The 16,436-nt window shown below is 42.8% G+C and overlaps 1 protein-coding gene across 1 annotated transcript in view; it reads left to right on the plus strand.

The window, feature by feature from the left end:
- nbas (NBAS subunit of NRZ tethering complex) overlaps nt 1–16,436 on the plus strand; it is a 151,866-nt gene that overhangs the window by 88,335 nt on the left and 47,095 nt on the right. The window contains 3 exon segments of the mRNA XM_054618448.1: nt 5,930–6,180; nt 10,823–11,163; nt 13,461–13,685. Coding sequence (XP_054474423.1) covers nt 5,930–6,180; nt 10,823–11,163; nt 13,461–13,685 — 817 coding nt within the window.

A 16,436-nucleotide genomic window follows, 5' to 3' on the forward strand; every position in this document is an offset into this window, starting at 1 on the left:
CAGTTGTCCAGGTTGGTGGTAGAACACCTAGTGGGCTGCTTCATGAATCCTCCTGATGTTGTACGAGAGGAATCTACAGGAGCAGGCTGAGAAATACGAAAATAATGATTCAGAAACTTAATCTAACCATAGCTTTTATGAGCAAGTTACATTGATACATTTTTTTTTTTTCCATTAGAGCGATCAAACATTAATCTATTTCAGAGGAGCAAAAGTATTTCATTTATTTTTTGGTATTCAACTCAAACGTATTACAGCATTCAGTGGTTATAATAAGAGGGTAAATTGTTTACCAAAGTCCTGATGCCACTGTAGAGATCTTCAGCTCTTGAAAAAAATCAGCATATGTAATAATTATGATAAGAAGAAGAATACGGCCATAGGGTGACAAATGGAAAAATGCATAGATGTACTTCAGGTCAAATGAGTAGAAAGAGCTGCTGAGCAGTCAGTCATTGTTGAGTGTTACAAAATGCAGCATGTAGAGGAAGGTCATTAGGCGGAGAAATAACCCACTGAATCAGTGTGTGCAGGGAGGGAGGGAGAGGGGAGGGGTGACGGGGCAGATAGATGGAGGAAGAAGAGGTGGATGATAGAGCCGGAGTGTCCCTGAGACAGTCCTATTAACGGAGAATAAACGCTTCAGAGGAATCAATGCTCTGCTAAACACCGCCGTCGTCAGCCGTTCTCTCTGCGTGTAGACGTTCGCCAGGGCTCTTTAGGGACATGAATTTCAGCTGGTTTTATTGACATTTTAATGACGGTTGTTAAATCACTAAAATAATTTTTTACAAAAACAGAAAGGGTGGTGACTTTACACTCAGTAATAACCTGCCAATTCAGTTGTACTCTCTCTAATTTCCGTTTGGCACTGCCTTTTTTTGTGCACTTAATATGTACTTAGTGTTTTGTAAAAAAAACTTTCCATCACAGCTTGTTCCTAACATCACAGAGGATTTGTCTTCATGTCAGGATTGGCCTGATGAATAAGTGTATTAAATGAAACTTTAATCACTTCAGGTAGGGGGGGGGGCACACAAATAGTGGGTTCCTCATCAGCTGATCCAAACAAACATCACATATTTCCAACATCAAGCTCCTCGTTTCTGTTCACTACTCTGCCGCCAGCAGAGCCTGACCGATTGTGCTGCTTTTTTGCGTTTGCCTGTGATGAGAAATAAATAGTAATAGACATTTTTAGATTTTGTGGCACCTTCCCCGACTGACTCATCCTGAAGATGTGTTTTTTTTGCTTTGAGCCTAATGAGGAATCCTCGGAGACGGAGAGAGGACACCTTTGAATTCTGTACCAGCTCCTTCCCCACCGCGCAGCTGGTGAATGCAAGTTCAAATGACGTCAGACTCTGGCTGTGTTACACACCATACACGGGTGGTAAAATTATTCAACTGGACTTACACTGCCAGTTGTGCACCTTTTAGTTGATAGTGTCCTGTATCCATAGAAACACACCACAAAGGCTAATTATTGACTTTCTGTGATTCCTTTTATGCCAGAATCCAATATACTTGTTGCAAAGACCTCTCAATTAACCCGAACCATTTCCTTTTTCATAAAACCCACCAATTAATTTGAACCTTTCTTCTACTTTGCTCTCTGTCTACACCAGTCACTTTAACCTTCCAGGGACCTTGTTGCATGCAAATGAAATCAATACTTAAAGAACCCACCGCCACAGCAAAGCTCCGTCTCTTCCCTCTGTCACCGCCGTTTCACCTTAGCTCTTTCATCTTAATGGGGTTGTTCTCTCCTGCCATGTTGCATATTCCGTATTTTGATCTTTTAGCAAAACATAAATTATTAGCAAGTGAATAACTGTTGATTTTCATTAGAAGATAATTTCTTATTGGCTCATGCATGATAATGTTGACACTAGCTGTCTAGCTGTCACCAAGTTAATAATACATCCCGCCATTTGCATCATACTGTTATAGACATACAAGATTTGATTATCTCAAATATGTCTCTCAAATTAAGTCACTGCAAGCAGGCGTCTTGCTATGTGTTCATGTGAGTGTGTGCTCAGCATGCTGATGAGCGTTCCTGCCTGGAATAAAAAAAAAAAGTGCATTTGTATCGTTCAGTGGGAATGAGGACAACTGCTACACAGCTGCTGTTGGTGCTGACACTCGCTGTAGGGATTATTGATGCGCTGTCCCCAGATACAATGCAAGGTTTGAGCCTGGAGCATGACCATGACCTGGAGCATGACTGTAAGCGTGCTTCATGGAGCCATTGGGGAGAACCAGGGGAAGCAGGACCTGGACTGACAAATACAGAGGCATATGGTTCAGTTATGGACACGGTAAAAAGAAAACAGGACAGTATTTCTGACTGGATTGAAGCGGGGGCTCTACATGGCTTGCATGGGTCCAGATCTTTGAACCGGCCCACTATCATAAGATTGATTGAAACAAGTTGACAATTTTGTCTGATACCAGTCACTTGGGCCATTAAGTTTGGCAACATCAGGAGGTCAGTTGGTTGGTCCACCAGTTTGCTCTAGACATCCTCATTAGGTCAAAATGTTAATTTCTTCTGTGCTTTTAGTTTATGACCAAACTGTAAAACTAATGACCTCCCCATCAGGACTAGGCAGCTGTTTACAGTAAAAACTGACCACTGTACAATACCTGCCCAGCACAAAACAACACATAGACAAAGTTAGCAACTAGCTGGTGAACAAAGTGTAGCGTTTAGCAGCTAAAGAGCCAGATATCTTTCATCAGGAACGGGTTGTTGCCAAAATTTTGCTAAAAAGAGAGAGTGATTTTTGGGCTTACATCATGGACTATATTGAAGAAGTAGATGTAATCACTATGACGTCACCCATTGGTTTGTGGACTCCTGTTTTGAAGCCTTGAGTTTAGCATTTTGGCTTTCACCTTCTTGGTTTTCGGCCGTCGCCATCTCACGTTTTCTGCAACCCAAAGTGACTCAAGAGGGCGGAGCTACGTACAAACAAATGCTGAATAAAGGAGTCAACCCCTGATGGCCATTAGAAAGAAGTTTAAGGCACTTCTGCATTGGCATCACTTTTCATGACCGGAGGTTTCTGCCCAATATTCAGGTGAACAGAAAAATTAAAACGCTAATGTTACTCTGTATTTGCTGGATTAATAAATAGACAAAATCAACTTCACATAACAGTTTTCAAATGTGTCGCTTGACTTGTATGTATGCTATACTGTGTGACTCTCCCTTAAGGATCAAGCGTGTGTGTTTGCAGATGGTGTGTGAAGTATTGAAGTCGACACGTTTGTTGTGTGTGTAAAGGTGTGATAAGCAGAAAAATATTGCCTCACAAAAAAAACTGCCTCATGTGTCAAATCAAATTGTCGAGTGCTATTGTCCCGTACAGCACAAAAACACTTTGTTAACCCCCTGCTGGACAGTATTTTGCACATATTATGAGCACCAATCATACAAAAATAATACAGTTTGCATAAATTCAACTGTGCTGAATAATCATCCCTGCTCAGCCAATGCGCCCATAGAGTTTGATCCTGGCTGTCTAATTACCATGGCAATTAAATATGCTTCTGAATTTAAGAATATAAGGAGCCTCATTTTGTTCAGACATGGCAGAAGAGGCAATAAAACAGAATATGGTAATGCGATATGGGGGAAGGAGAGAGGGATGAGAGAGAACGAGGAATACTCCACCGTATTAAATCGGTTCCTTTTCGCTGTGGCTTTTGAAAAACTAACAAGAAAAGATTGTAATGAGAAGCTCCTGATTTTATAGCCATATGAGCACAACAGAGAGCTGCTTTGTGTACAGAGAGAAATACGAGCAAGTGAGCAGCAATAGAAAAGGAGCATGCAGTATGAAACTATACGTGTTTATTTAAAGAGAGGAAAGAGGAGGGGCTTAGCAAAGAGAGACGCTAAACACTTTTTAGTCGCTGGACAGAGAAGAAAGGCAAAGGTTTGATGACGACCTGGCTTTGAAGAAATACAGAAAAAGTGGCCCTATTATGCTTTTCCACTTTTTCCCTCTTCTTTAGTGTGTTACATATATGTTTGTACATGTAAAAGGTCCGTAGAGTGTAAAACCTGAAATCCACGCCTACAAGGAGTTACCCTCCCCCTCAGAAGCTCCTGAAACGGCTCCATTGAATTCTCTCCTTCACTTCTGTAACTTTATGAGGTCACAATGTAACGGAAGTCACGTAAAACTCCTTCTGGCTAGTTTGGCCCTCAAACAACAAAAGAGAGAGATGGAGCTGAAGCTACGGAGGAAGAGTTTTTTGAAATGTGAAACGTTGACCAATCACAACAGAGCGGGCTAGCTGACCAATCAGAGCAGACTTTGCTTTCTGGAGGGAGGAGCAAGCGCTACAATGGAGCATTTCAGAGAGAGAGTGAGAAGAGGTGCTGCAGGACAGCCAGGATGAGAAAGACAACCAGGATTATGAGCATTAACGCATGTAAACATGTTGTAACTGTAACTTGAGATAAAAATATTAACCCCAGAAAATAGCATAATATGGCCTGTTTAACACAGAGTCCGACATGAACACTGGTCACAATCCGCCGTTCACAGCTGTGTGTGTGTTTGCTGCATGTTCTCTTGCCAAAGAAAACTTTTTAACACCACTCAAACAGTCCTACCGGGACAAGTTGTTGCCATTGTTGTCTTGCCTCGGTGCCTTCAGTCACTTTGGCGCTAATGTGATTAAATAATGAAACATCAGACTCTGATTGGGCCGCCCGTGATTGTGTGTGCACTTTGGGGAAAAAGAGAAGGATGAGCAGTGACTGAGAGAGTCTTTACTTAGAGGTACTTGTTCTGTTGACTCCTGTCTTGTTAGAGCCCCTGTTGTGTGGATGATTAGTGTTATTTACATTATTGAGCTTATTGTCAGCAACCTCCACGCTGCTGCCCCGCTGTCTTGTGTTTTTTTTATTAGCAGAGAGCTCTGACGGAGTGCCCCAAGGAACCATTGTCCTCTTTGATTTCGTCCCGTTTCTAACAGATAAACAGACTTGCACTCACACAAACACACTCCGGGACGGCCGCTGATTGCTCAGAGCCCCTCCGTGACAACCAGCAACTAGCTTTTCTTTTGCCTTTTTCAGTCTTTGCAGCTTACCTTGTTTAACCTCTGTTCGCGGTTCTATGCAATTTGTGTTTTTTTCCCGGTGTTTTGTCTTTTATCTTTTTCACTTGTCCTCTCCTTCTTCAGGCCACCTCCTCCTGTTAACTTTTTCTGCGGTGAAACATGTTTTTGAAAAGCAAAGAAAGTTGTGTGCAACTTGAGCAAATCCCTTATAACACACTTGTGTTTTTCTACTCTCTAAGCATTTCTACATCATATTTTTACTCCCTCTTTTCTCTCTCCGTCTTCCTTTTTTTTTTATATCGGAGCTGACCAAGTTCTTAAATGTATTCTCAGTGGTAATCTATGAAATCCTTATCTTGTTTTCTTTCGAGGGACTGTGTCTTTGGTGATAAGCCTGCAGATCAGTTCTGTTTCTACACTACCAAATAGTTTTCAGTGCTGCTTGTCTTCCTCCTTTTGATTTTTTTTTTTGTTGCTGATTTTTTTTGTCAGTGTTGCTGTCTTCTCATATCTTTTTTTCCAGCATGGTGGTTATCGCTGCGTATGTGAACAACTCAGATCTTAATTTGTTTTTGTTTTTCTAACAAACCGCCGTTTGTGATGCCAGTAAACTTACTGCTAAGTGTTTTTACATCCTGTGTATATAATGGATACATTTCCTTGGAGGAGACATATCTCACACAGCAGGTGTTAACTACAGAAAATGTAAAAGCTTTGAAGTTGGGATAGGATGGATTATCGTGTTTATGTCACTGTGAAAATGTTATGGTTAATACTTTCCTCGTGGAAACATTATTCTCTTTTCATTTTTTTCACCCCATACCTCCTACTCCACATCCAGTCTTTCCACCAAGGATATTGAATCCCGGAGCGAGTCCCTTGGCCTGTTCGACACTTTGAAGAGTGACCCGGAGTCCTTTTACGGCCACATGACCAAGTACGTCCTGCCCACTGTGGAGGGAAGCGACCAGGCCCGGCTGCTCTACTATTACACCTTACTAGACGCTGCAGGCTGTGAGCCTTACGTCACCACCGCCATCAAGCCAGACTCCCATGTCAAACTACTCAAGAAGCTTCGAGCTGTTGCCAACGGTAAGACAGTTTTTTTCTCTGTAATGCAGATGGAAAACTACCGTAAAACTAGTCGGTGGTTTACAGGAAGAACAAAAGGCAGCGACAATCTGCTTGATGTTCTCATAAAAATGTAAACCCTTGAACAAATGGATGTAGTTTGCAACTAAATCCTAATTAAGTCTATTCTTTCTAATGATACGGGTAGCTGCTAATCCATCCGCAATGTATTCACACACACTTTGCTTATGCAGTCATCTATGCAAGAGGTATGTATCATAAAGAAAAGGAATTAATTTGCTTTTGCTCAACAATGGCACTGCTTAGGAAATCAGAATCAACAAAAGCACCCATTTGCCAAACATGTAATGCTGTTAAGGAGAGAAAATAGGCACTTAAAGAAAAGAAGAAGAGCCTTGGATTGAGCCAAGCGTTAATGCACCAATATCATAATTGGAAAATCAGCTGGAAGCCTTTTAATGTCAAGAAAGTCTAGTCCAGTGTTGAAGACTTGAACAAAATCCCTCTCGGCATGATTGATGACTCACAGACTGATGTTGACGTTCCTTCTAGCCTGCAGATAACCCCACGTCACTGATTGTCATGTAGAATCTTACAAAAATACTACAGCTGAATGCCTAAATTTCAGGCACATTTCTGGCACCGATCCTTTTTATTTCTCTGAAAGGGGACAAATCAAATTCGCCCGATGACATTTTACTTTCATCGTGACATCATCTTATTCTTACTCTATTCCTCTTTTTTTCTCAACCAGCTCTTATGTTAGTTTCCAAAATAGAAAAAGCGACAGGATTGACACAAACAAAGCTATTCACACTTTTGTGTAAACGACAAGAGAAGCAATCCACCTCTGTATTTATATGTCAATCTACCTAACAGCCCGAGCTCCTGAACCAGCGACAGCATCACAGTAAGATGCTGTTTCCACTTAGATTTTCAGTGGCAGCAGCAACAAACCCTCTCCAAGGACTTCATGTCCAGATTGTAGCGTGTCACCGGTTCAGCGGTCCTGCTAGAGTGCACAAACTTTTGTTGTATGCGGGCGGAGGTGGTGTCACCTGTCGATGAAGTTCAGTAAAGGTCAGCCGGGTGTCAGCTGTGTTTTCACGCCTCACTTCCTCCCACAGCTCTTAGATAACACAGCAGCCCTTACCGGTGACACATGTCTCTGTTTAACACACATACACACGCACACACACACAGCTTTGAGTCATTCACACTGACACTTTGTTGCTTTTCTACATAAACTGAGAAAATCGTACTTTACTTTAAGCTCACACCGCTACTGATTAATTTAAGTTTCACTCACACACAACTACCGTATCTTATCTCTACAATAGAAACTGATTGTTTAATCGTTAGTTGTTTAGGCACACTTTCACTTAGAATTACTAGTACTTTTTTTGAAACAATGGTTCTTTGATTTCCAGACAGAAGTAGACAAACGCATATTTCAAAATAAGAAAAAAGAGTATTTTCTCGTTTTATTAATAAGAAATGAAGTGAAATTATACAGAAAAAAAAGAATGAATATTGCCAGCTACTCATTGTCTAAGTTTAAATGCATTCACACAAATACAGAGTGCTCATATTAAGATAATAATAGTATGATTTAACTTCACCAGGGAATTTCTGATAGAGTTTTGTGTGGTTTTTTTCCCCCATCAGTTTAGACAACATAATGGCCTGATATCTCGATATATGATTTCATCACGATACGATTCCATTGAAAGACAATAAATGATCATACAGAAGCCCAGCCCTAGATGGGGGATTTCTTTTGGGTTTGGACTCTAACCCATGTCAGTGAGTGAGCATGCATAAGAACAGAGCCCTAGAACTGGCTCACCTAAATGGAATGCGGTAATCACTAATTAATAACATTAATGATGGCTTTCCTTCTTTGACAAGGCAAATGTCTGCTTTGAAATAGGTTTATAGCAGCTGGACGTTAAGAGACAAAACCAGAGAATGGAACATGAAGTCTTAGTTGACATGAGGAGAAATCCCAAGGTCGACAGGGCTGAAATGCCTAGTTGCAGTTGCTAAGCTCCTATTGGACAGTCGCTGTTTTGGGGGAGTGGCTTAGCATACTAAAAATTGCACAACTGCAGCACGACCACCAGATGCACATTAGCACTCATACATATATACTGTACGTACTTCACCAAATGGAGCTGTACTCATGCGCTGTAACATATACAACACATACAAACTAGCACTGTCTGTATCGCTCTCACACACGTTCACAAACACTAAAACCTAACCCAGACATTTACACTTTGTAGCATAATTGACACACAGGCTGTTGCGGTGTCTCCCCAGGCCACCAACTTTCTACTAACTCCAACTCAAAGACACACACACACACACACACACACACACACACACACACACACACACACACACACACACACACACACACACTCATTTGCATTCCTAAACAGACTTTAAAAGGCATCCAGACAATGAGACAGGTGGTGTGTGTCCAATATTCATCACAGTTTCAGACACTGCACCAGGTGACTGTCTGAGCGGGGGCTCTCCTGAGGCGGAGGATGAGATGCTACTTGGGGGTGCGGAAGAGATGGAGGCAGTAAGAGGAGTGGGTGGGGCAGGGGAGAGACGGAGAGAGTGTGTACATGTGTAAGTGCATGTTACTCTTATCTGCATTTTTAAGTGTCCGTCTGGGCCTGTCTGAAAGTATCGTGTGTGCGCACTCAGGTGTGTGTGTGTGTGTGTGTGTGTGTGTGTGTGTGTGTGTGTGTGTGTGTGTGTGTGTGTGTGTGTGTGTGTGTGTGTGTGTGTGTGTGTGTGTGTGTGTGTGTGTGTGTGTGTGTGTGTGTGTGCACACGTGAGGGATTCCGAGCAAAGTTGACGGAGCCCTCCCTACAGGCAGACCGGTGTTAAATATTTAAAGCCCAGACAGGCTGTGGTGTTGCCACAGTAATGTGTCTGTCTGATGGCGCTGGAGAAGAGAGCACGCCACTTGCTCTCTGTCTCTCTCACACACACACACACACACACACACACACACATAGTGCTGCAGTGGTAGGACATATGGTGCGTTTAGACATATTCAGATAGTGTGCACCTTTGCACGCACGCACAAGCAAACAGCGGCACTACTTTCACACACTATCTTTCACATAAAACCTTTTACTCTCTTCTGTGCGTTTTCTCTTTGCATATTTCTGTCATGTTATGGAAAATTGAACCTCTGCATATCAGATCACTGTAATTATCCTGTGTATCCTGCAAGTTTTCACACTGGTTGTGTGTGTGTGAATGCAGCAGAAAAGTACCACTTTCTGAACAGTGATCGGTTGGACGTGCTGTAGTAGTTAGATTGCTAATGATTCCCCCACAATGCAGCGGTTTCGCCTCGTCAAGTTACATTACATTACATTACAGTCATTTAACATTGCATATCATTCATCCATTCACACACTGATGACAGGCTACCATGCAAGGTGCCACCATCAGACTCTAACTGACATTCATGTCCAGTCCACACCGATGGCAAGCCTTCAGGAGCAACTTGGGGTTAAGTATCTTGCCCAAGGACACATCGACTGCCGAAGCCGGAGAACTACTGATTGGAGATTGATTGGAGAACTACCTTGCTCTCCACTACGCCACAGCCGCCCCCGAAGTTAATGCATGTGTGATAACACTATGTGCACAGTGCCTTAAAATGCCCTTTGTGTTTTCAATGTTTCCGTTTTTTTAAGAAAAGGGTAATCAGTGTCACAATGTAAATCATACATAAAAGATCATCGTATTACTGTGTTGAACTTGAATGAATAAGAGCGTGGATATTTTCCTTTAGAAAGCATTCAACATATGAAGAACAGTAGATCATGTGTACAAGGCAGACACTGAATATGAGTGGACGAACTAAATGTGACATCCCCTATTGGTTTGTGGACTACGGTATTGAAGCCTGAGCTCTGCATTTTGTCCGTCGCCATCTTGGTTTTGAACGTCGCCATCTTGTTATTTTGCAACCAGAAGTGACACAAGAGTGTGGAGCTAGGTACAGCCGGACGCTGAATATTATCTTTATCTTTCATGAACTCAATGGGTTAAAGTTCTCAGATGTGAACACGAACAGCTCTGAGACAGGAGGACACTATGGTATCAACCTGTCAATCGTAAGGTAGCCAGACTTTAAAGCATACCCTGATTTTATTTTACTCTAAATGGGAGCATCATTTACTAAATAACATCATGCTGTATTGAAGAAGACTTGAAACTAGCAATTAAGACCATTAACTCATGTTTACAACGTTTACTGAGGTAATAAATCAAGTGAGAAGCAGGGTCATTTTCTCATAGACTTCTATGCAATCTGACTTATTTTTGAAACCAGAGTAGTCGCCCCCTGCTGGCTATTAGAAAGAATGCAAGTTGAACGCACTTTCGAATTTGGATTCACTTTCAGGAGGTTGCCGCCTGGTCAAAAGACAATGAGGGGGTCTACAAGTGTACTTCTTATTTTTGCTCATATAGGGCAGTACACTGTGAGCAAGAGGGTTGGGTGGAGTTGGAAACTTATAACAGGATACATTTAATATCATTTTGATGTAAAAATATGTGTAAATAGATGTGTTTCTAAATAATAAATTCCGTCCTGCAGGTTTGAACTACCGGAAGCTGACTGATGAGTCGTTGGATCCGCTGGTGACTCTACAACCATTTCTGACCAGTCAGAACGTGCTGTCTATCTCCAAACTGGCTAATCGGCTGCCTGTTCCTGGTGGTGGAGGGACCACGGTCTCCCCCAGTGCAGTCCACGCAGCGTGGCTGCAGAAGCTGTTTTGGAAAGGAGACCCCCAGTTGCTGAAGAGACCCCCTCAGAGCGACCAAGACTACCTCCATGCCTACGACACCTGCACCAAGTACCTGGACAGGCTGGTCCCTGCAGACGCCGTCCACTTCCTGGATAGCATCACGTTCTCACCTGATGCAGCCGAACATGTAAGCCTAAATTCGGTCAAACTTAAGATAAGATAAGATAAGATAATCCTTTATTAGTCCCGCAGCGGGGAAATTTGCAGGCTTACAACAGCGTAGAGTAAAGTGCACACAAGAGACATAGTAGAAGAAGACAAGATAAAAAATAAAAAATGAAAAATAAAAATAAAATAAAACAAGTATTATAAATAAGCAATGAAAAAAAACAGTAGAAAAAACAACAACTTCTGTTTTTAAAAATGCCTTTGTGTGTTGTAATGTGAGGTTCTCTGTGCATTGTTTAAGTAGCGGGACCGGCTAGTGCCTGCGAGTCTCTGTCTCTGTTTCGCACTTGCTAGCTAATGGCCGCCACCCTGCACTGCGCTCATACATCATAATAAGCAGTCACAGCTCATGACGCCATCCAAACCAACGACATTGACTCAGAAGCGTAGCGCCCACCCTCCAGTTAGCCTTCAGGTTAACACTGTTTGCTCTGTGGGCACTGTTAGCATTGTTTGCACTGTTAGCGCTCTTCCTTTAGCTTCTAGCCACCAGCTCAGCAGTTTCCATGTTGAGAGCCGTATAGAGGCAATCCCTCAATCATATGCTCTGAATTTGGAATTTAGCACCTTTAAGTTTTATTTCCCCTGAAACCCAGCCATCTTTTTCAAATGAATTACTGTCCTCCGCGCAGAAAAGAAGGAACAATTGTAAGACAAAGTACAGTGTGAAGGAGGCTCGGACAGGAACTGATGTGAGTTTGGCAGACTGACAATTTATAATTGCGGCACAGACGTAAGTTAGTTCCCGGCAGCCACCCAGACAACATTCATATTGTCTCAAAGAAAGGATTGTGGGGATATCCAATCGCTTCATCCAACTGTCGTCTTCCTCACTCTGCGCTCGTCATCGTCCGCCCGGTCGTCTCTCCTGCTCTATTCTATTCACATCCACACTTTGTCACCTCAAAGCCCATATACCAGTCGTGAATTATAAAATTGCAACAGAAATTCCAGCCACATAATTACGGCACTCTGAAAAAATGTCTTGCAGGGGGAAAGTGCCTCAGCGCTCCTTATCAATAGTACCCCACTGCTCTTTTTTCTCTCTCATACTGGCACATTGCCACCCCCTCCCCACTGCAGACCTTTCTTTTCTTCCACTTTTGTCTTATACACCCTCTCTTTCCCATACACTCTAAGAGAGCTAATTGATCCCACTCTGCTTCAGAGCCAATTAAACTCCAATTCCCAGCAGGCACTATTTTCCCACTGTGCTTTTTAACATGCAGATTACCCTTCAGAAACCCGCCATCTGCACCCTCTTCTCACCCTCACCTCCCTCCCCTTTCCGTTTTTCTCTCCCTTTTGAACCCTCAAAGGGAAATCTTCACCCCCCTCACTGTTAGGAATGCATCTGACCTTTCACACCCCCATTGCCCCCCACAATGGATTGATCCATTTCCTACAAGGCCAAAGGGTGAGACGGATGGCTGGGGACTTATCTCACCTATATTTTGAGGGGATATACAGGGTTGGCATTTCCCCTTCTCTGAAGTATTGATCTGCGATCTCTTTAGTGGAAGCTCAACCTTCAGCCTGTTTTCAAATCTTGCCCAAGGCTTTGACGGATGTTCGTCGCGAGTGCTTATTTCTAATTCCATCCCCACTCACACATAAAACAAAAGACTACGTACGCACACAAATGCTTATACACACTTACCCAGAAAAGAAAAATCGTGCAGGTTTGTCAGGAAACTCCATTTGAGTGATCATCCTGTCCAGAAAGAGAGAAGTGCTGTCAGTCTCCGTCATGATATATCTAGCACAGGCAGAAGTTCGAGTTGAGTGTGTGGCTGAGGTAGGTGGAAAAGTGAAGTTGGATGACTTTTAAGTGTCTTCCTGGTGGGAATGTGTGTGTGGGGCTTGTCACTGCCTGCATGCTCCATGGAGGAGAGTAAAACCTCCTACAGCCAAAGGCCCTCTCTTCTCCCCATGAATGGCTAACTTGCTCCCATTGAATAGAATCAATTACACTCGGCTGGCAGCTATGGTATCTCTCACACACTCCTCACACACATGCTACACCAATTCCCCCTTGATATTTTGTTGCATATATATTGGGCCATACCTTTCCCTCGTCAACATGTTAAGTTTGAAATTAATATAAATAACTTGTGCACATCTCTTTCCCTTCTCCTCGCTCAATTTGACCCACACCCTCACCCCAATTCGCTTTCCTTATACCGTCCCTCCTCCTCCTCCTCCTCCTCCTCCTCCTCATTCATGTTCCTTCCATCCATCCTATTCCGTCTCCAGCTGAGCATCCAGGCGAGGTCGGAGGTGATAAAGCGAGCGACCAAAGCCCTGCGCCAGCTGGGCGAGAAGAGCAGGAAGAGAGGTGGCGATGGCAGCGGGGAGCAGGAGGGGATGGACCCAGCGGGGAGGTCTTTTGATGAGGCTGTGACACACCTGCAGCAATCGCAGGCCCACCTGGACACACTGAGCCATGCCTTCATCCTGTCACTCAAAGACAGCCAGCAGGTAAGCCCCATCTGCCACACACTTAAGCCATTAAGATGTTGAAGAGGGAGAATACCTGTTTCTGTATATTTGCGGTAAATGATGGGTTAAAACTAGTCTGGACATAGACATGCAAATAGTTTGCTGCAGTGATTCACCATTGTGCTTCAGACACTTTGTCAAGCGATCAATTCAATGCTTAAATGGTAAGCCGTTGTAAATTCTATGCAGCTAAATCTGGTGGCTTTGTGTAGGAAGCTCATAGAAATTGCATGAAAAGTGATCCCAAAAACAAGCACTGATCATGGCAAGACTGTTTGAATATGTGCTTGCTCACCTTAAAATAGCTTACAAAATAGACCTAGCTTAGTTAGTCAAACATAATGAAATACTGTTCTTCATTTTTGAAATGTATTTATATGCATGCCATATTAGAAATTCTAGAAACATGTCTCATTGCTGAAGGGAAGAATCGTTACCTTGGATTAGGCTGATCTCCTACTTCATGATAACATACTGGGGCATACATACATCTATCAGGGACATCTGGTTCATTTCTGTGTCTTACATCTTGTTGATTTGTACATTCTACGAAACCCTTTTGATCAAGTCACTCTTTCACTTCCTTTGAGCCATTTGCATGCACTTGATCGCTCACATCCTATTCCCTTGCCTGGTCACAGGGTCACCTTTACTTGAAAATACATGCCATGTATGTGTGTGTATGTATTATATATTAATATGTTGGTTCCGCTCCACTAAGCTCTTCCCAGCCGCACTGGGACCAGTCAAGGATATATATATATATATATATTAATGCAAATCTACGGGCTGCTGATTGAAATGAGCCGTGCCATATGGCCGTGTGTACAGTATTCACAACATGCTGTATGTCATTAAGCAAAGTCACACTGACTTGCCCCACTGTCACCTCCCTGTAGCTCTCTGTGTGTGTGTGTGTGTGTGTGTGTGTCTGTGTGCTCAACATTACTGTGGGGCCGGAGAGAGGGGACCTTGTGAATTGGGGAGCTGAGTGTTGCCAGGCGACCATGACATACCCAAGAAAACTGATCATGTCTGACCCCCACACTGTGCAAGTTTATGATATTTAGCCAGTGATTCATCTGTGCTTAAAAGCATTTACCCTCCATCATAGTGAGGAAGATACAAGCATTACAAAGTCACACACATAAAAACACACACACACCGACCTGTACAATGTTCCCTTCTACTAGTGCAGGAAGCGATTACATCCTTAGAGATAGATACAAAGGATATAAGTACCAGGAAAGGGCAGATAGGTAGAGAAAGATAGATAGAAGGAGCCGCTACACTGGTCATTCATCAAGTGTACGTGACCAGCTGCTGTGGATGAACAGCGGAAACTACCACAGCGCCTTGACCTGCCATGAAGACAGACAGCAAATTACACACTGCAGATATTGTGTAGCTGTAAGTACAGTTCTGAATGAATACCTTCCCATGGTCCTTTGATATTATATACAATTAATCAAATACTGCAGAGTATAAAAACCCGTGCCTGTGATGATTAGCCTTCTTAGTGCTGCAGCATGAAAGATTACCATCATTTTTTAGAAATAATGATCTTTTAGGGCATTTTTAACCCTTTATTTGGTAGCAACAGTTGATAGATGACAAGAGGGGAGAGAGGGATGAGAAATAAAATGCATCAAGGATCCTCACCTGGATGCAAACTGGATGCATTGAGTTTTTTTGGGGGGTTTGGCACCAAAATTGCCACCAATAACAATTTCTGTTTGAAGTTTGGGGATCCATCTTCTTACTCTCAGTTAAACCAGCCACCCTGTGGAGAAGCCTCACATCTGCCACTTGTATCCTTAATCCCTCTCTGTCAGCATCCCTAAACGTGTGCTAATAAGGGAGGATTGGAACAGAATATTGAGAGCTCCCATATTACATTGCATTACATTACATTACAGTCATTTAGCAGACCCATATGTCCTTAACTGTCTCGTAAACTCTTATTCCCTCGTGAATAAACACCCAAAGATACCTGTGTTTCTCGTCTCAAGGCAGGTACACACTCTATGCCTGTAGTTTAAGATGTATCATTTTCCAAGAGACCACCATGGTCTCAAACTTGACTCCCAAACTGTATCAAATTCAGCTTCTGAACATTATCTAAAAAAGCTCATTAGTATTCAGCTGGGCCTTGATAACCTACCTATGAATATAATATGAATATCATATATCCGGAATATATGATGTCCATATATCATGAATACCATATGAACATCAATATCCTGCCAATGAATATAACAAACAGGAGAGGGGACAAGGGGGTTCCTTCTCTGAGTCCAATGCCAACGCTGAGTGTGCTTTTGTCTTGATGCCACCAATGTCAATGTCTCGCTCAGAGTGCAACAGGGAATCAACAAAAAGCTCTCCCTCTGTGATAGTTTTCTCAAACACAAGTGCTTTCAGATTGTTTCCGCCATCTTGAGGTACTCGAGACACCAAAAAACGATACATGACACAGCAACATCAGTCCTTGTTTCTTGGCTCATCGCTGGCATACGACAGCATCGTGGATCTAACTAAACATGTCCCGCCACCAGGTTTAGGACTTCTGTAACTCCAGTATCTGCAGACCGTATTTTCCCAGTGATACTTGTCCATCCTTAGAAGTCCAGTATATCAAGCTCAAGCTACTGTAGTTTTAACCATTAGTGTCAACAAGGTCGTTTTAGGGTTGCTGCAATGACGAGCAACGACCAGACCGCAACTCCT

The sequence above is a fragment of the Anoplopoma fimbria genome, chromosome 18, assembly GCF_027596085.1.
Source record: "Anoplopoma fimbria isolate UVic2021 breed Golden Eagle Sablefish chromosome 18, Afim_UVic_2022, whole genome shotgun sequence".
Classification (NCBI taxonomy): Eukaryota; Metazoa; Chordata; class Actinopteri; order Perciformes; family Anoplopomatidae; genus Anoplopoma; species Anoplopoma fimbria.